Genomic DNA, 21,262 nt, shown 5'->3' with positions numbered 1-21,262 from the left:
AAATGTTGTGTTCTCTTTTTGTAAAGTGTGTGACCGGTAGGGCTGAAGCTTCGGTCGAAGAAGCGGAAACACGAGTTTTCAGCTTCCATATTCCTGTATCAAAGTTAACAGGGAGCCCGCGCTGCTTTCCTCTGGCAGTGGTCCTTAGCCTTTCATACAGTTCCTCTTGTGGTGGTGACCCCCAACCATAAAATTATTTTCATTGCTACTTCATCACTGTCATTTTGCTACTGTCATGAATTGGGCGACCTGTGAAAGGGTTGTTCGACCCCCCAAAGGGGTCGTGACCCACAGGTTGAGAACCGCTGCAGGTCTGGCAAGCTGGCTTTACAATTATTCCACCCGTAAGGCTCTTAGGTTGCCTATTCTGTCACAGTGATACAAACGTGTAGTACTTTATTTCTTTTTACATCATGTAAAAGTACTTTTTAGTCTTATTCAGTAAATATCCAACTCAAACAAATCAATGTACAGGCTGGCTGTATTGCTTGCCTTTTTAATTTAATTAACATTGAAATCAGTACAGTTATATAATCGTATGTTAGAAAAACAGTGATTTCTTCTTTCTTGTCTCTTGCAGGATTTCTGGTAGGTCCTGTTTTAGGACGAGATGAGATGAGGAACTGTTGACGCATCAGTCTGCTTGGATTCACAGAGTTGGAGTTTTTCCACTGTAAAACCGTTCTTCTGGCCTCTTAAACTGAACTTATGAAACCATGGCGGAAGGCAAGACAGAGTCATCTGGGCCCAAAAAGTGTGGCCCATATATCTCGTCTGTCACGAGTCGAAGTGTGAACTTGATGATTCGAGGAGTAGTACTATTTTTTATTGGAGTATTTCTTGCCTTAGTATTAAATTTGCTCCAGATTCAGAGAAACGTGACCCTCTTTCCACCTGATGTGATTGCAAGCATCTTTTCTTCTGCATGGTGGGTGCCGCCATGCTGTGGCACAGCTTCAGGTATGTGTCAGACATTTCCATACTGCCTAGAAGGTATACTGCTTACACCGTACTGCCTAGAAGACTCTAAGTGTGGATGTACTTTATAATGGACCTGTGTTACGTGAACAGTTTGCTATGTTTTGACAAATGCATAGTCAAGTAACCACCAGCACAATCCAGATAGCTAATATTTCCATACCCCCCCCCCCGCCAGTTTACTCTCTGCCCTCTTGCAGCTTATTCCTTACCCCTCAAACCAGACTACCATTGATTTGCTTTCTGTTGCTCCGTGTTATCTTTGGGTATTTTCTAAAACTTAATATAAATGGATTGTGGAATATAGAATCTTTTGTATCTGGTTGCTATGTGAACGTGTCCAGCGGGTTCTGACTCATAGCCACCCCATGTACAAAAGAGTGAGATATTGCCCAGTCCTGCGCCATCCTGATCATCATCACCGTTTGAGCCCATTGTTGCAGCCATCTCCTTGAGGATCAGCCTCTCTTGACTGACCCACTACTAAACATGGCGGCTTTCCCCAGGGACTGATCCTTTCTGATTACATGTCTGCAGTACACGGGGAAAAAAAGGAGCATTCTGACGGGACTTCTTCCAACACAGATTTTTTTCTTTCTTTTTGCAGTTTATGTTGTATTCAGTATCTTGGGCTAACATCTTAATTTAAAGGCAGGAGCTCCTCTGCAGTATTCCTACTCCTTGTCTAGCTTTCACGAGCATGTGAAGTGATCAGAAATATCAAGGTTTTAGTCCTAAGGCCAGGCCCACCTTAGTCTTCAAAGTAACATCTTTACAGCATTTTAGCTCAGTGTAAGGTGCTGCTTGATCTCCTAACTGGTGTTTCTGTGGGTGACACTGGTGGTCTCACATGAAATACCAATCCGTTTCAGCTCAGTAGTGCCAGGCACATCGATCTTTCGAATTCCGTTTCATTTTCGACAGCTCTCAGTGTTCCTAGATTCGTACATCGTTCCTTCCACACTCTGGTTATTAACGGATGTGTGCACCAGCGTCATCTCATCTTGACTCAAGCTGCCAATAGCAAATGAAGGACCCAACAGCTTCCCTCCATCCACATCCTTAATGTTACCTATACTCTCAGGAGGCAGTTTTCCTCTGTTGTGTTTTGAATGCCTGCTACCTTAGGGCTCATCTTCCAGCATCAGATCAGTATTCTGTTGCTATAAGATTTCAGAAGTAGGTCACCAGGTCCTCCTTAGTAGACCTCAGTCTGGAAGCGCTGCTGAAACCGGTCCACCATGGGTGACCCTGCTGGTATTTGAAGTGTTAGTGACCTAATTTCCACTACCACAGCAACACCTAAGCCTCCACAGTACAACAACTGACAGATGAGCGGTGGTCTGCCTGAACCTGGTGTGTTAGACAGGGTTCTCTAGAGAGACAAACCAGATTGCTATTAATTATATATAAATATATTTATAAAGATAGATATGTAATACAAGAAATGAGCTGTTAAATTATATACAGCTAGATAATACAAGAAATTAACAGTTAAATTATAAAGCAGTGAGACACTAGCAGTCCTTTAAGGCTTGAGAGCCACCAGTTGCCAGTCCCCTTCTGTAGAGAGAGCTGGGCTATATATCTCCAGGCAGCAAACAGCAAGGCAGGTCCCCAACTGTCATCAACTGTCAGTCCCCAGCTCCAGAGATGAACATTCCAATCATGTGGGCTTAAAGGGACCTGAACTTACAGCGACACAGTCCACAGGCTAGGCATCCCACAGGTAGTGTACCCCTTTAAACTGAGGCACAGAACAGCCAACGTGAGGCTCACCTCTGCCCTTCAGTTAATCCTACTTGTGTTTATCAGCCAGGCTGGCACAATAAACTATCGCAATCCACCCCTTGCCAACCTGGCACCTGAACACAATTCTTTACCCATACATACTTACATAATTTCCAGATATTAATGAAATCACGCTTATATTTATCATCAATCATCTATCATACATGTAAATAAAAACACACTGAGTCAAATTATATCTTATATATCATACTTGAACAAAGGAAATATATACAATAATCACATACAAAGAAAATACATTGACAATTACAAGCCTCGCTTTTGCAATTGATCATGTGGTCGTAATTGATAGGTAGAACTACCTTCTACTGCTACCCATTCTGTATTACCTTTGCCCTCAGCAAGCACCTCAGCTGGCTGTGGTTTTTGGCCTGGTGGGGTGACCCAGACCTTCATTCCTGAGGGGTTTGGGTCATTATTAGTCCTGTCAGGATTGGGTTGCTGTAACTTACCATTTACTTTAATAACAGGGCATGGTAACACTAAGAGTCGGCCTATGGGATCTCCTGGATTCCAGACATATTCTTCTTTTCCTCCATTATGTAGTACCAGTCCAATTTCTCCTTGGTAGTCAGGATCAGTCACCCCACTTAGTACGGTGACACTCTTCCTGACCTGTTGATCCAAAGGCATGAGAAGTCCAAAGTGGCCAGGGGGCATTCTCAGCTGCCAGTTCAGTGGAATCGTGCTGTGTTTCCAGGTGGGAGAGTTCCTTTCTTCGGGACCAGGACCTCCAGGCCTGAGGAACACAGGGTTGCTGGGACAGGAAGCAAAAATGCTGCAAGGGGATCACTAGGAGTAATAGTGAGTGGTGCCACTCCAGCTTCCACCCCTTGGTTCCTGGACCCATGAACTCTGGCTATCGGAGAAACAGCACCATATATTGGCCGCTGGTTTAGAGCGTATACAGCTTCCTGGAGAACATTGCCCCAGCCCCGCAAATTGTTGCCACCTAGTTGGCGCCGTACTTGTCTTTAGGAGCCCATTCCATCGTTCTATCAAGCCGGCAGCTTCAGGATGATGAGGAACATGATACGACCAGAGGATTCTGTGGGAATGGGCCCATTGCCGCACTGTATTTGCTGTAAAGTGAGTTCCTTGATTTGAAGCAATGCTATGTGGGATGCCATGCTTGTGGATGAGGCATTCTGTAAGTCCACGAATAGTAGTTTTGGCAGAAGCATCACGTGCAGGGAAGGCAAATCCACATCCAGAGTAGGTGTCTATTCCAGTAAGAACAAAACGCCGTCCCCTCCATGATGGAAGTGGTCCTATGTAATCAACCTGCCACCAAGTTGCTGGTTGATCTCCTTGAGGAATTGTCCCATATCTTGGACTTAATGTTGGTTTCTGTTGCTGGCAAATGGGACACTCAGCAGTGGCAGTGGCCAAGTCAGACTTGGTGAGTGGAAGTCCATGTTGCTGTGCCCATGCATAACCTCCATCCCTGCCGCCATGTCCACTTTGTTCATGTGCCCATTGGGTGATAATAGGAGTGGCAGAGGAAAGAGGAGGACCAGTCTCCACAGGCTAGGCATCCCACAGGTAGTGTACCCCTTTAAACTGAGGCACAGAAAAAGCAAGGTGAGGCTCACTGAGCCCTCTGCCCTTCAATTAATCCTACTTGTGTTTATCGGCCAGGCTGGCACAATAAACTATCGCACCTGGGATCGTTAACATTTGATCCTAACTATTTTAGAGTTCCGTTGGCAGAGGGCATTTAACCCCTTAGCCTCTCCCTTTCTTCAGACTAGCTCATCTAAGTCTTATTTTAGGTGATCTTGATGCCGACACCATTGTTTAACAGTAAGGTTTCGATAGGGAAATAAATTATTGTCTTAACTTTGATGCAGTTGTAAACGCAAAAGCTAAAATCGTTTTATTAAGAGTGAAAACCTCATGCTTTGTTTTTTAAAAATTTTAATATTTGCTTTATCCTCTGTTGTCTCTTGCTTTAAAATGTATTTTAGGAATCATAAATAGGGGAGGGGTCAGTGGTGGTTCAGTGATAGAATTCTCACTTTCTATGTGGGAGACACTGGCTTGATTCCCAGCCAGTGTACCTACAGTGCAGCTGCTACCTGTCAGTAGAGGTTTCAGAAGATGATAAATAATGAAGTTTTAGAAGGAAGCCGTCTTCAAGAATAAAGATTATTCTCGTTGAGAAAGACAATTGCTTTTTCAAATGTCCATTTGGTGTCTTAGACTGAATATACATGAAAACCTTGCAGCATAATTTAAGTCCCTCTTGGCTTACATCCTAGAATGGAGGTCAAGGAGGAGGAGGAGTTAGTTGTAAAATGTTTTAGGATGACCTCCTGACACATATTGGACAATTATGTAACTGTGTTGCATGGATTGAAGTGCATTGTTGTTGTAAGGATTCTATGTGGTTTATATATTGATGTTTCATTGCTATAATATTTTCAGTATTGATTTTGCTGGGAAAGTCAAGATGTTTAATATAGGAAAGGGCAGGTACCAGTGTCCTGATGGTTGTCAAAGATGGAAACCAACTTCTTGTACAAGAAAGGAATTTTTCTCAAGAATTACTAGAGAGAAAAGACAGTGTTTTGGGGTGGATAAAGTAACTCTCCAACAATCATATGTTGGTTTACTGAACTAAGCGACTTGTGTGTTGCTGTGATGGTGTAAGCCACGTCACTAGCCTTTCAGATACCAGCAGGGTCGCCCATGGTGACGGCTTTCAGCAGAGCTTCCAGACTAAGACAGACTAGGAAGAAGGAACTAGTGTTCAACTCTTAGAAAACCGGCCACTGAAAACCTTGTGAATTGATGTGGTGCTGCAAGATGAGCTCCTAAGCTTGGCAAGCACTAAGACGGCAACTCAGGAAGAGCTACCTCCTTAGAGTCAACTATAGCGATGTCGATGGAGTTAACCTTTTGGGATGCATATTTTCTGTGGTGGTATAACTCCAAATGCAAGAAAAAACACTGCAAACACCCATTATTAATCAGAATACAGAATATATGAAGTGCGAATTTAGGAAAACTTGAAGTTGTAATAAATGAAATGGAATACATAAAGATTGATATCTTAGGCATTCCAAAAAACTAAACTCACTGCCATTCTGGTTGATTCTGACTTCTAGCGACCCTGAAAATAAGAGGATTTCTGCTCCTATCGAATTGCTTGTGGGGACAGGACACCTCATCTTTCTCCCGCAGAGTGGCCGTTGGGTTTGAACCACCAACTTTGAAGTTAACAGTGAAAGCATAACCTACCACCCGACCAGGGGTCCTTTATTAGCCATTTTGGACCCAGACAATCATATGGTCTACTATTGTAGGAAGAAGGATCCCTTGGTACTCTCAGGTGACAAGATTGGTGGTTCAAACCCACCAGCCATTCCTTGGAAGAAAGTTGAGGCTTTCTTCTGTAACTTCAGCTTCAGAAAGTTTGTATAGGGTAGCTATGAATCTGATTTGATTCAATGGCAGTTAGTAATGGCAGGTATGAGGAACTTGAGAGAAATAGAGTCAACCAGAACATTTCAGGTTGTATCCAGAAGTACAAGTCTGTCAGGGATAGGATAATATCTAATAAGGAAGATCAATTGGTATGATTACAATTCTAATTTGAGTAACAAGCACTAAAGCCAAAGATGAAGAAATGGAAGATTTTATCAACTCCTGCAGTCTGAAATTAGTCCAACATGCAATCTACATACCTTACTAACTTCTGGTGATTGGATGCAAAAGTTGGAAAACAAAGGATTGGTGATGTGAAAATACAGTCTTGGTGATAAAAAGGGATACCGGAGATTCAGTGATAGAATTTTGTGAGACCGGTGATTTATTTATTGAAAATACGTCTTTTTATCCAACAAAAGTGCAATTATACATTGGAATTAAGTCCACTGTATTCATATTAAAAGACAACAGAGAAGCTCAGTGTCATTAGAACAAGGCCAGGGACTGATAGTGAAACAGATCATCAATTACTCATAGGCAAGTTCAAGATGAAGGTGAAGAAAACCCAAACAAGTCCATGTCAGCCAATGTAAGACCTTGAGTCTATCCCAGCTGGAAATAAACAGTCTCAAGAGTAGATTGGACATGTAGATCACTAATGGTCAAAGATCCGACAAGTTGTGGGATGACATCAGGGACATACCTGAAGAGACTGAAAGGGATAGGAAAGAGCAACAACCCCGCTGGTTATCAGAAGAGACTATCCAAGTTGCTCTTGAATGTAGACTAGCTAAAACCATTGGAAAGAATGGTGACGTATGAGAGCTTGAACGAACATTTAAGAGAAGCTGGAAAAGATGAAGAAAGGGTATGACAATGAAATAAACAAAGGCCAGGTGGTAGAGAGCGAAAAAGGAAGAACTACACGAAATGCAAGCTACCTTGAGAAGAGGAGGTGGAACCATGGGTACCATTATTGGTGGTATTGGGGAATACCAGGAAGATGTCCGTGTGCGGTGCCCTGCAGTTGGGTCTGAGTCATGATGTGCCTGTGTGCAGCAGAACGGAACACTGCCCTGTTATGTGCCTCCTCGCATAAGTTTCAAGCTATTGCTGGCGCTACTTTTTCACTGTATCTGGTTGAGGTTCTTCCTCTTTTTGCCTCTTCTGCAAAGCTTTCCTGACACGGCAATCTTTCCCTCCCCTGGCTGCAGGCGAGGAGGTGACTAGGCCTCGAATAGGCCCTGTCATTTTAACCCCAACCCAGTAGTGTCTTTTTTCTCAGTGCCCAAAGAAGAACTGAGGTCACGTCTTAATCATTTTCCCTTTTAAATCTCCAGCAAGTACCAAGAACTAGACGCCTAATGGGGTTTTTAAGTACTTGTTGATTTTTTTTTAAAGAATGCCTTATCCAGTCAGAGTTTTCGAAGAAAGCATGCCCCACTGAGCAGCTTTGTTTTCTTCAGCCCATTTTCCTTGCAGAGCATTTGACTTAACTGTGCTAGTGCTCCGCTGTCTTGAGCATAGCACCATAACAAAGTGAGGACCCAAGACTGAAGATGTGCAGACTGCTCTGGTCTGTGTTCTCGATAGACCGTAACTAGTCAGTGGGAAGTAACTTGGACATGTCTCAAGAAATGTGACTTTGCATCAGAGAACCCTCTGATGAAGCAGGCCTGTGTTTGTTTATAATTGTGCACAGGCATCACTTTAGTGGTCTCTCTTGGAAATAAGAAAGCGGAGAAACAGTAAAAGAGCTCAGATAAACTTCGGGGCGCTCAAATGATGTAAACTCATAGTACAGGATATATTGCTGTTTAACTCGGCCATGCGTTTATTGAAAGAAAAGAAAGAACACAGTTCATAGGAAGTGAAAACTCAAATTCTTCCTCTCCCCAAGAAAGAGAGAACCAGACATCCTCTATGGATTTTATTTTCATTGGCAAATCCCAACGTTGGCAGCATGGTGGTGAAGATTCTCCCTTTTTTTTGGCTCTCTCTGCTCAGTTTCCTCTCACTTGCCAATCTGATATCACATGCCTAAAAATATAACTGTTTTTAAATTATTTATGCCTTTGCACATCCTTGTCAGTCTTTTCTACGTGATAATTCTTTACCCGTGGCATCAGCTGAGGAGGGAAGTTGACTTGGAATGCCCGATCTCACTTGATTTTACTCTGTAACAGGCAAAGGAAGAGAGAGGGAGGGAGGAATGCTAGATGAGCTATTACTTTTCTGACCTCTTGAGGAAAAGAGAAGAGGTAATATTCATTTAGCTACATCTCACCTGTGAGGCCTATTTGTTGCAAGTTTAATTGTGTAGAATTCTGGAGAAATGCTGTCAGTTAAGCTTGCAGTATTTTAGAGTAAAATCTTTTCAATGGTAATGTAATGTGAAACTTAAAAGTTTACTAAAACATTTAAAAATAGTTGTTGGAGCTCTGGGTTGCTGACATTTGCTGTTAATCTCTTGGCTCTGTGCACGCTCAGCACATCCCTCTCCAAAGGCCACTCTTAGTTTGTGGACTAGCAGGTATATATGTTCTGGTAGCATCTCTCCTCCTGGAAGAGGGGACCTGCAGCATCTTTCTTTCTTTCTTTTTTTTTTTGAATCATTTTATTAGGGGCTCATACAACTCTTATCACAATCCATACATACCTCAATTGTGTAAAGCAGATTTGTACACTCATTGCCCTCATCACTCTCAAAACATTTGCTCTCCACTTAAGCCCTTGGCATCAGCTCCTCATTTTTCTCCTCCCTCCCTACTCTCCCCTCCCTCATGAACCCTTGATAATTTATAAGTTATTATTTTGTCATATCTTTCCCTGCCCTACGTCTCCCTTAATCCCCTTTTCTGTTGTCTGTACCCCAGGGAGGAGGTTATATGTAGACCCTTGTAATCAGTTCCCCCTTCCCACCCCACCCTCCCTCAACTCTCCCAGTATCACCACTCACACCACTGGTCCTGAAGGGATCATCCACTCTGGATTCCCTGTGTTTCAAGTTCCTATCTGTTCCAGTGTACATCATGTGGTCTAGCAAGATTTGTACGGTAGAATTGGGATCATGATAGTGGGGGAGAAGGACGCATTTAGGAACTAGAGAAAAGTTGTATGTTTTATCATTGCTACATTGCACCCTGACTGTCTCCTCCCCTAAACCTCTCTGCCAGGGGATCTCCAGTGGCCTACAAATGGGCTTTGGGTCTCTACTCTGCACTCCCCCTCTCATTCACAATATGATTTTTTTGTTCTGATGATGCCTGATACCTGATCCCTTCGATACCTCGTGATCGCACAGGCTGGTGTGCTTCTTCCATGTGGGCTCTGTTGCTTCTGAGCTAGATAGCCTCTTGTTTACCTTCAAGCCTTTAATACTCCAGATGCTATATCTTTTAATAGCTGGGCACCATCAGCTTTCTTCGCTATATTTGCTTATGCACGCATTTGTCTTCAGCGATCGTATCAGGGAGGTGAGCACACAATGATAAGATTTTTTGTTCTTTGATACCTAATAACTGATCCCTTTGGCACCTTGTTATCACGCAGGCTGGTGTGCTTCTTCTATGTGGGCTTTGTTGCTTCTGAGCTGGATGGCCATTTGTTTGCCTCCTGCAGGCTCTTTCTGGTGGTGCTCCATTGGTCTGCTAGTCTGGAAGGCATCATAGCTCATTGACTTGTCCTTTTCCTTGAAGATTGAGTGCATTGCTTGCAAGGTAGAGTGAGCCAGCACCAGGCCAGGGAAGGAGCTTGTGACCCACAGGCACTTCAATTTGGGTACAATAATTTTATGGTGCATCACAGGTGATATTGAGCATACCTTCAACTAATGTGACAGTTGTGTCTTTGTTCTCATAACCATTCTCTTTAGAAAGATTAGCAAATCATAGCTGCCTAGTTATTTCCTGTTATATATGATCTGTGGAAATACATCTATTTTCTTTATAACTTTTTGAAAAGTTTTTGTGGTGCATTAACTAGTCTTTCAAAATGACTAACTTAGCATTTAAAACTCTCCCACCTGGTGAATAAAATGTTGATGTTTGCCAGGTGTTTATGTTAAAAGTTGGATAAGAATGTTTGAGTTTTAACCACAGATATTTGTATACATTTATTTATAATTAATTACACAGATGGCATTCAAGATGTTCTTTCTAAAACTAAGAAATATCTTGAGAAAACTTCTTATTTCTCAATAGTGAATTTAAATTTTAACCTCAAATTTGTAATCCCTAAGCTGTTTCCCCCATATTTTCCTGTGCGTAATAAGAGTGTTACATGAAATGTCAGCTGTGAGGCTTTCTGCTGTGGCAGTATAACATGAAGACTTATTAGAGGGTCTGTCAGGGTAATCCAGCCCCTAACACATCATCACGGGTCTGGTAGGTGCAATTGTACGGCAATAATAAGTAAAGATTATAGTAAAGTCATAGAGAGCATGAGAGATAAAAGAGATTGATATAATGGAGTCAGACACATTTCATGGTAGCATGCTCACCTCAGTCCTGCTTGGTGGTCCACGTGGAGAGGGGGAGGAGGGGAGGACAAGGGGAAAGGGAACAGGGGAGAGAAGATGGGAGAAGAGAGGGAGCCAATGAGATGCCAAGAGGGGAGCCCGAGAGAGCTTTTTATTGCTAACCCAGGCCTATATGCCTTTGGGAGGAGTACACGCCCACTAATTACAGGTAAAGACATGTCACAGGAAGGGGTTGAACTATAGGTTGTACAGCAATGAGAGGGGGACAATCTAGGGATTTACATGCAATAGGAAGAGGAGGGGCTTAGGGTACACATGTGACAAGAAGGGCGGATCCTAGATTCAGGATGGCAGCCTAACTTTGGATGTCACCGAGCTGGTTTGACCTGTTCTCTGGATCTTCATAGAAACCATTATCTTAGGGTGTAAACCCCACCTACAAGAGCCAAGCTAATGGTCAAAAGGCTCTAGGGAGAAGTAGTCCATTGTCCTTAACAGCAGGGCGGGGAACCTATCAGTGGTCTGGCAACTGACTGCCTTCAGGGAGGTAACTTGACAATCATTTATCATTAGCTGCTAGCAGTATCCTACTTTAACATATTTGGGGAGAAATCTTTCTGTTTCCCACAAGGGCCAAGGGTGGAAGTCAGTTAGAACAAGGGCATTAGAGCCACTAGAATGAGGAGAGAAGCTGGAGGGGCAAGGGCAATCTACAAGATGGGAAAGCTGGAACCGCCAGAAAGTTGGGTGCACAATGAACTTGTACAGTTATATGGTACCGGTCCTGGTGGCATAGTGCATTACATGCTGGGCTGCTAATTGCAAGGTCAGCGGTTCAAAACCACCAGCTGTTCCTAGGGAGAACAATTGGGGCTTTCCACGCCATAAAGATTTACAGCCTGGAAAACCCACAGGGGCAGGTCTCCTGTGTGCTATAAGGTTCCTGCCAGTAGAAATCCACTCAGCCGTAGCAAGTTTCAGAACTTTTCCTTAGCTTGGTGGCATTCAATAGCATGTTTATTGTTACATAGTTTAACTTTTTAAAAAACGTTTTATTGGGGACTCATACAACTCTTATCACAATCCATACATACATCAATTGTATAAAGCACATCTGTACATTCTTTGCCCTCATCATTTTGAAAGCATTTGCTTTCCACTTAAGCCCTTTGCATCAGGCCCTCTTTTTTTCCCCTCCCTCCCCGCTCCCCCTCCCTCATTAGCCCTTGATAATTTAGAAATTATTATTTTGTCATATCTTGCTGGTTGATGCTTTTCAAATCTCATAGATATGAGTAGTAGAGAAGTGTCATGAATGATTGATTCCAGTTTGTTCACTTGCGAATCGTATGTTTAAATAACACTTGCCTGTGATAATTTAGTCTTGTTTTTAAAGTTTACGGTGCTTTCATTACTGGTATAATCCATATCCGCAAGGGGCTTCAAAAGGTTTGTGGAAAAATAAAATGGAGAGATAATGGAATTTCCCAAGTTTCTCTTCTATATCTGTCAAAAAGCATTGCTACAAACTGATAGAAATCTTTACTAAGCAAAAGTATCAAAATGTGAAGCTATTACTTCTTGACATAACCTCCTGTGCTCTTTGATTGATACCACATCCAAATGGCAGTTTTGGCATCTTTGGGGTACTCAAATCATGTTCCTTTGAAATTTTCTTTGAGTTTCGGGGACCAGAAGACACCTGAAGGGACAGGATCAGGCCTGTTGTACAGGGTGGCTGGGGTAAGATTTCTCAATGGCATTCTTGTAAGACAACATTTCGCATCCACAAAGCATAAGCCCAGGGTGATAGGAGGGAATAAACATTCCTCCGTGAAATTTCCAGTTTTTGTTTTTCTCAGCAGTGAAGTTTTACATTGTTTTAGAACTTCTTGCTGATAAGCCCCCATGATCACATTGTGTCTTTTTGAGAAGATTGATTAAGATTCCCCCTTTTCAAGAGTATCAAGAGTCCCCAGAAACTGTCTTCTTAGCCTTCTGAGCTAAGTTTAACAAGCCCAGCATATCCGTCAGAAACCACGGATTTAATTAGCCGTTTGCTTTGGTTTGGCTTTTAAAACAGAGGACACCCCAATGAGATTAAGGCAAGTGTATTACTGAGAGAACTTGGCTGTAGCCATCTACTGATCGCAGAGACCATTAGCTTTTATGAACTGGAAACTTCGTAGCAATATATTTTTACTTACCTTGGTGTGTGTGTGTGTGTGTTCTACATAATAATGTTTTTTCTTATAGAAGGTAGGTTTAAAAACATCAGTGTTTGATGTTAGGTAACTTGAAGTGCTCTTTAATACAGAATCATTAAATGCATATTTAGTAACTCTTTAGCTTAAGTGTTGTTGCCATATAAGATTGAACATGTCTTAATTGTTTTCTCTTTGGTCCACAGCTGTGATTGGATTATTGTACCCCTGCATCGACAGGCATCTGGGAGAGCCACATAAATTTAAGAGAGAGTGGTCCAGTGTAATGCGATGTGTAGCTGTCTTTGTTGGTATAAATCATGCCAGTGCTGTATCCTTTACTCTATAGTGAGATGCGTAACACAGCAGCTTCTAACCACCCAGAGGTTAAGCAGCTGCTTGCAACTTCCTGTTGTTAGATTGTGATCTGCCTGCTTGCTCACAGAAAGAATGTGGGCGGTACTATTGAAACCTCACTGGGGTACCTACGTAATTATATTTTGAAGCACTGTACCTTTCATTCATACTCCTATTTTTGATATCACTTAAAAATTTTGCATAATTTTAAATGTACATATTTGCCTTAAACTAGCCTTTCTAATTGATTCCATATAGCTTTGCTAATTCTAAGTTTGAAACAAGTATGTTTTCAAAGGCTTTTTGGCCTCTCTTCATTTAAAAGTTGTCCATGGGTGACTTTGGGTGCTAAACTTTGTTGCTGTTTCTGGCCTTTAAAAAAATTTATTTTGGATATAAATAAGTTAATATATACACATATATGTGTATATCTTAAAGTTAGCATTTGATGGTTTAAATCAACACCAATAAACCACATAGACATTCTTAAAGGCATAAGGAGAAATATCAAACTTAAAAGTATCGCAGGCTCCAAAAAATGTGGTTTACCATCGCTCCCCCTAAATTTAGACTGCTTGAAAAGTCTGGTCATTTTATTTTGTAGTCAGTGCCCAGTCTCATACTGTCTAGTCTTGAAGCAAGGGCGGCCTCTTTTTCTCTCCTGTGCGTTGTGTCCTTGTGGAGGTGGCATCCCCACCTCTAGAACAAACATTTTTGTTCCCCTGAGGTTTTTATTGTTACTCTCCCAACCTTTCCCTTACCCTACGTCCTTGTTGACACTGTTCCCTTGTAGAAAAGAGTCGTGGAAATGCTAGCCGTGGCTTCTCCTTTCTGAAAGATGTGCTTTAGAGAGTGGGGGTGACAGGAGTCTTGGTATTGGGAAGGACAGCAAATGTGACTCAGGTTTGCCTTGGAACTGCCATGGCTGAGGGCCGGCAGCGTTAGCTGGAGAGAGAGGTGAGTCTTGTGGCATGTGATTCTCGTCTTTATGAAAAGCAGCTGGAGTGTGTGTGTGTTTGTGTGTGTGTGTGTGTGTGCGTGCGTGTATGGGGTGTGTGTGCATTGTGCAGCGCATTTTGAAGAAGCTAAGGAACAGAAACCACAGAAAGGGGTGAGTCCAAGATTCAGGAAACCCATCTGCCTTCCTGTTTCCATTGTGGATGTCCTTGGAGATGTGTGAATTTGGAAATCCTGCTGATTTCCAGTCTAGATTTACCTTTAAAGAATTTACCATTGAGATTTTTCATGTTATTTATTAAAAATGAGTGGTTTGGGGAGCTTAAAAAGACAGAATAATAGAATCGTCTATCTAGTTGTTTAGAAATGATTGAGTCCAATTGTTTTTACTATGATAATAAAAAAGAAAAATGGAGCAGTTAGGTGATTGACCAAGCCACACATACTGCACAGATGGGGCAGAACTGAGCTCATGCCTAGAGACCTGTATTTAAATCTGGAAACATCTCATTCTCCATCCTAGGACCTCTCCTAAATGTGCCATTCTTTTCTGTTTGATGGAATAAGACCTTTTTATCTCAGATATTTCAGCTCTGATTTTTGTTTGCCTGTAGAGAAATAGAAATATCTTTTCTGGAATTTTTAAAACTGAAAATATCTAGTTTAACTTTTTCCTTTTAATCCCTCTTTTTCCTGTCTCAATGTTATGCTTATCCATATCAATATTGTATAATATGCTTATCCATATCAATAGTATCTGTTTTGTCCTGCAGCAGAGTCCAAAACCTTAGCAATATGTATAATATCTGCTTTTAATACTAGTTTTAATATTAGATTTTAGAAAATTACATAGTATTACTTTTAAGATTAGTGCATTTTCCCTATTTCCCCTGGAAGTTTGTTTATTGTACTCTGAGCCTTAGAAGTTAAATTAGCAAAGAAGCCTAGATAATATAAATTTTACTCTTCACAAGAATTTTTATTGAATAGGGAACATTGAAGCTCATAATCTTTTCTTTGGCATTTAAAATAAAATGCTGACTGGAAAAAATATGAAAAGCCTTTCTATAAAGTATATTCATAAATTCATACCTGTAATGTTTTTGATAACTTAAACCCTAACAAGGAATGCCCTTGAGGGAGTGGCCCACTATCCCATCCCTGACAGATGCTACATTCTGACTGGTGTAGTAGGGGTTGGGGTTCAGTGGGGTGTATACTAGGGTGTTTAAGTGACCGAGGAGTAGTTTTATGTGCATTTGGGGGACTTCAGCTCCCTCTCTGAGGTTGTAGAATGGCTAGTTTGATGAGATCCCAGGGAATTGGTTATAACTGCGAGCCAAGATGTGGTCGTTGGGACACAGATAATGCTCTTGTAATGACACTTGGAATTAATCCTTTAGTATAATTGTCTAGCAAAAAAAGGGGAGAAAATTGAATTTGTAAAGCTTTATTTTACCTCGAGATTTGGAGTAGAAAAGAGCCATACATTTGTGAATTAATGCTTAAGCGGGTGACGGCAATAAAATTTGAGCAAACTGCCCTGTCCCAGAAAGTCTCAGGCACCAAAATAGCTTGGCAGGTTGCAAGATAATGTTCACTTCAAGGCTTTATCCTCAACAAATTAAAAGTGGAACAGTTGACATAATAGAAAGGGATGCTGTGTCCTTGGCACCCTTGTTTCTCAACTGCGTTATTATAAAATGTGTCTGTCAGTAAATCACACAGCGAACGTGCTACTGTGTTGAATAGCTGTCAGCTTTTCTATTTTCAAGTACCTGGATGATTCTCTAATAATTCTAAACCTGTTTGAGAATCATATTGGTTTTTTCTTTAAGCAAAAGTGTGTTCCTTTAGCAATAATTGTGTTCTGAGGCTTCTAGCTACATTTTTAGCAAAGAAAGCATTTCTTAAATAATGGGCCTGATCTTATGATTAGAATTGCATACACTCTGTAGGTATTTGGAGAAACTACAAGTCTTTCAGATCTATTAATGAAGTAGCTTGCTCTCTGTGTATCTTTAGTAAATAACCGAAGACACATTCAATCCCACCTAATCTGGTACATTGTATTAAAAGACTGAATGCATTGTAGAATAAGCCATTACTTCACAACAGATGCATCACGTATTTTAGAAAAATGACAAGTTGGTATGTTTTGACTGGAAGTTTTATGATGGTTCTTTAACGCTGATATTAGAAAGTGGATTTTGATAACAATATACAGTTATCGCTCACGCTGGCTGCCCTCTCCATTGGACTGTGGTGGACATTCGATAGATCTCGGAGTGGTTTTGGTCTTGGAGTAGGAATCGCTTTCTTGGCCACATTGATCACTCAGCTGCTAGTCTACAATGGCGTTTATCAGTAAGTATGATTCTCTTTGGTACTTGTTTGCTAACGAAATGATCACTGAATTCAGAATTGAGTTTCTGAAGTCTGTTTAGTTCATCTAATCCACAAAGTAATGTGTTTTCATTGTAATCCTTTTAGTACAGGTGATTGTACTTCCTTTCTGGGTTGTTAAAAATCTTTCTATCATTCCAGATACACCTCTCCAGATTTCCTCTATGTGCGTTCTTGGCTACCCTGTATTTTCTTTGCTGGAGGCATAACAATGGGAAACATTGGTCGACAACTGGCACTGGTAAATGATATTCATTTAATCATTTTTCAATAATTGGGTTGTATGATAGGTTTTTTAAAAAATGCATTACTTCTTTAAGGGACAACAATTTGTGAAGATACCATCCATTCTTGATTTCTCTTTTGTAATTTCATTGACATAATTTAATCACAAGTATATTGAAAGTTGAATGAGCCACTAATTGGAAAAACAAAAATATAATGATACGATCTGCCATTAAAACTGGGATGCTAGAATTTTTGTTCCTAGTCCCCAAAAAGGGACACTATTAAAAGTGAAAAATAACACATCTAATAAACCATCCAAATTCACTGTCATTGCATTCATTCTGGTTCATGGCAACCCTATAGGGCAGGGTAGAACTGCCCCTGTTGGTTTCCAAGCCTTTATAGAAGTAGCAAGCCTCATTTTTCTCCCTTGGAATGACTGGTGGTTTCGAACTGCTAACCTCACGGTTAGCAGCCCAACGCATAAACCACTATGTTGCCAAGGCTTCTAGGTTGCTTAAGTAGATTTGAATTAGAATTGTCTCCAACAAATCAAGAGGGTCGGTCACTTTAATTTTGAAGGAAAATGTTACCCAAGTCAAGGGTAGCAAAGATCAAGAAAAACACGTAGGCCATAGAAGTTCTCTCAATATCATTTTAGCCATGAGGTATTGGTGGTTCAGTGACAGAAGTCTCACCTTCCATGTGGGAGGCTAGCCAATGATTCTAGCCACTATATCACATGTGCAGCCATCCCTGAAGGCTTGGGTATTGTATGATGCAGAACAGGTTTCAGTAGAGCTCACAGACGAAGACAAACTAGGAAGAAAGGTTGGCAAGGTTTGGCAAGATCAGAGAATATAATCCCTGTAGATCACAGTAGTCGAATGCAGTTGTTTGTGGGGTTGCCATGAGTGGTGAATTGACCTGACACTGGGTAAGGACCACCACCGCCGCCCTTTTAACCTGCTGAAGGAATTGAGCCATTATTGGCTTTTTGACAGATAGCCAATATTCTTAAACCAGTTCATCTCCTTTATTTTAAATCGTGGACAATACATTTTAAAGCTATATTTCAAAATATAACTACTTTTGAAAGATGAACTTGGCCAGACTCTTTTACTTAATAATTTTTAAATGTATATTGTAGAGGTGATTTTTAAAGCATGATCTGTCGTTAAGTCCTAGACATTTCCTTTTCTGCTTCACCTCTTGAGGGCTCACGGAAAGCTACTCGGCTTCCTTTCTTTCCTTTTCTCTTCTTGTTGTGGCATCGCTGTAAATCATAGCAATGTCATTTGCAGGTCACGTGGCAGCCTTGTCTTTTTCCTACTTTTGACTGTGCATCTTTCACTTTAGAAAGCGAATGCTTCATTTTCCCTATCACACTTGCTATTTAATCACCATATTGCAGAATTCTCAGGCTCTTTAGGCATGTATGAACAAAGTATTATTTTGATAGCATTATATTTACTTGGAAACTGCTATTCAAAAGAAATCCTAATCTGTTATCTATTCAATTTTTGCAGTATGAATGTAAAGTCATCGCAGAAAAATCTCATCAGGAATAAAGAAGGCAAAAATGTATCTTTTTGTACAGAAAGCAAGATGAGCAGACCATGTAAATGATACACATACCTTCAAACTTTGAACTATAAAGTTGCCAAGATGCAGTTTCCCCCTCTATTGGTATATACATCTATACCAGTAATAGCCCAGTAATATATGTATTACTGCAATCTGTGATTGCTTCATTTGTAAATCAGTTATAAACCTTTATGTTTTTGAATTAAATAACTGTAAAATAAATATATATGTACTGCATTAAAAAGATGGCTGATGAATAGATAAAAGTTTTTAATTTTTTTTAAATGCTGTTCATCCTATCTCACTGTTGATGTGCCAAAATATTCTGTTACTGTCATGGAGGATATAAAGAATGCTCTCAATAATTCATAAATGCAGGAATAAGAGGAAAGAGGAGAAAAGCAAGTGCAAAGTTGGTCTATTTTCTTCACTTATTGTTACACTTTTTCATTTTTCTCATGATGGCAGAATGCGTTATTCATCCCCTAATGTGCGTTTAGTTTTTGTTTTAATGTTAAGGAGTGCTCTGGATGTTTTAATAATTGATCAAAGTGAACTGCCATACACTGTTTGCAAGCATGTATTAATGAAGAGACTCCAAAGAATAATTTTTTGTTAAGGCAGATTTTATTGACAATATGTGGTGACCAGGGGAGGTTGTCAGTGTTGAGTGGAAAAAGCATATAGAGATTCTTCCAAAGTAATGAATAATAAAACTTATCAGGAATACATACATGTTTTGGAAATACAAAAGAACTTCTGCAGTGCGACAAAGTATGAAGTGTTATTAGCTATAATTTGGGATTCAGTATCCCACTGCTTTTGTGCCTGAAGTAAATAAGAAATCCCAAATAGATCAGCATAAAGCTACTAATTTTGGTGGGTTCTGCTATTGTGTGGTAGCAATCCCTGTAGTTGGGTTGAGATCTTATGATTTATTGTCAGTGAAATGTTTAGATTTGCAAATGCCTAGATTACATATATTCTGGGGGACAGGGAACGGATGAGTCCATAATGGGTATTTCTATGCCTGTTAGTGAATAGTTCTTTAAGAATGCATTGGGTGGTATTCTGTACTCGTGAGAGATCTTGATCAGTTATACGCATATATTTCCAATGACTAGAGACATATAAGTGTTGTTTAAACTTATTTTTAGCCCACTTTCTCCCCTCCAATTTTGACTTGTAAAGTTGATGACAAGTATATGATATGTGACACTAAATTTTTCTGAATGCTTTGATGTGTGTTGTGTGTGTGTGTTTTGGAGTGAAGGAGAGGGGAATGTGTGTGTGTGTGTGTGTGTGTGTGTGTGTGTGTGTACTCATGCACTTATAGAATGTCAAGTAGATATTTCTGATTTTGAGTTTTAAAAACATTGCTATAAGATTCAAACCTTGTGTGCCTCACTTGGTTTAACTTTTATATATTAAGACTGAAATTGTGGAAATCCTGAAAGAATTTCATATTGAATAAATATGTTCACAGTCTTAACTATAGTGGTGTAAGCAAATTACTACAATTTATTATCCTATCTCCCAGATAATATTACTCATTTAGAACATATAAGGTATATTTTTAGTATCAACTTTGTAAACACTGTAAAATCTTTAATAAGTTAAAAGGACTATGATGTAGTTACTGTGAAAATTGCTGTTAAAGTCAAGATGTATTAAATATATAATTACCATCTTGTTTAAGAGTAATTTTCCTCTTTGTGTTGAGTCTTACAATTTAGTATTGTGGATTAAATTAAATTAATGTGTGGTTGAACTTCCTAAGAAATGATGAAAAGAAACAAAGTATGGTAGTGGGAGATAAAAGGATCGTCAGTGGCATTCTTAAGTTTTGTATAGAAATAAGGAAATGCTAGAGAAACATACCAAAAAATGTTTTGGATTCTGATAAATATATCAAACAGATTTTTTTTGCAGTGAAACAGAGTGATGGAAAATATTAACAACACTGTATGTATAGCAGTGTTTCTGTGCTTGTATTAAAGATATTTGGGGACGTTGACAACTGACAATCCTACAAAAACAAAGTCATTATACTTAGATGAGTCAGTTCTTTATTCCTTTTGTATTGTGCAGTTTTGCCTCCAATGGAATGCTGAAGGTCATGGGAGCATCTCAGCGGTATCTCTGTATTTCACACATCTTGTATTTTCTAGGTTGAGTCCAGATATGGTCAATATCATAACCTGCTTCTAGACTGCTTTGGGTTCCCTTTTCTTCTAAATAAAATGTCTTTTTTGTGTTAATCCTGTGATGGTCTCGAGAATAATAGCATTTTGATTTATGTCCGAAAAAGGCTGTTTTCTGCTTGAAGAATGATTGAGACAGCTATAGAAATCTAAGATCATAGTTTTGTTTTAATTTTTCTTCAGTGTTCAAAGGTTTTGACTGGTATTCTAAAAGCCTGCTTGCTATTGGTGTGATTTTCTGCCCATTGTAGAGAATTTGTCTTTTTACTCCAGGAGTTTGTAAATGCTTTTCTCTCTGTTCTCAAGGTTTTCCGTGTCACTTTGATATGTGTGCTGTGGATTTGTTGTTATTATTCCTTGGTGTTAGGTATAACTTTCAACTTGTAGGCTCATATCACGAATTTTGGGAGATTCTTGAATGTGAATGCATATTGAAGTCACATGCGATCTGTTTTAAAAAAAAATTGATGGAGGGAAGCGATTTCAAGGTGGTATCCAGGCAGAATCACCTGCCAAGTGCTTCATTTGTTAGATCAGAAAATTAAGAGATAAGGAGGCCAATATGAGGAGGCCAGTTGCTAGAAATAGAATCCCAGGGTACTAGAGTTTGTGGGTCA

The 21,262-nt window shown here is 40.1% G+C and overlaps 1 protein-coding gene across 1 annotated transcript in view; it reads left to right on the top strand.

Moving 5' to 3' along the window:
* Positions 1-19,973, top strand: part of INSIG2 (insulin induced gene 2) — a 30,515-nt gene extending 10,542 nt beyond the window's left edge. The window contains exons 2-6 of the mRNA XM_075530270.1: positions 581-960; positions 13,113-13,237; positions 16,421-16,587; positions 16,768-16,867; positions 18,384-19,973. Of these exons, the coding sequence (XP_075386385.1) occupies positions 717-960; positions 13,113-13,237; positions 16,421-16,587; positions 16,768-16,867; positions 18,384-18,425 (678 nt within the window). The 5' untranslated portion in view covers positions 581-716 and the 3' untranslated portion in view covers positions 18,426-19,973. The remainder of the gene's footprint in view (positions 1-580; positions 961-13,112; positions 13,238-16,420; positions 16,588-16,767; positions 16,868-18,383) is intronic.
* The last annotated feature ends 1,289 nt before the right edge of the window (positions 19,974-21,262 follow it).

Source organism: Tenrec ecaudatus, chromosome 13 (genome assembly GCF_050624435.1).
Source record: "Tenrec ecaudatus isolate mTenEca1 chromosome 13, mTenEca1.hap1, whole genome shotgun sequence".
NCBI lineage: Eukaryota > Metazoa > Chordata > Mammalia > Afrosoricida > Tenrecidae > Tenrec > Tenrec ecaudatus.
This window is presented reverse-complemented; position numbering and strand designations above follow the sequence as displayed.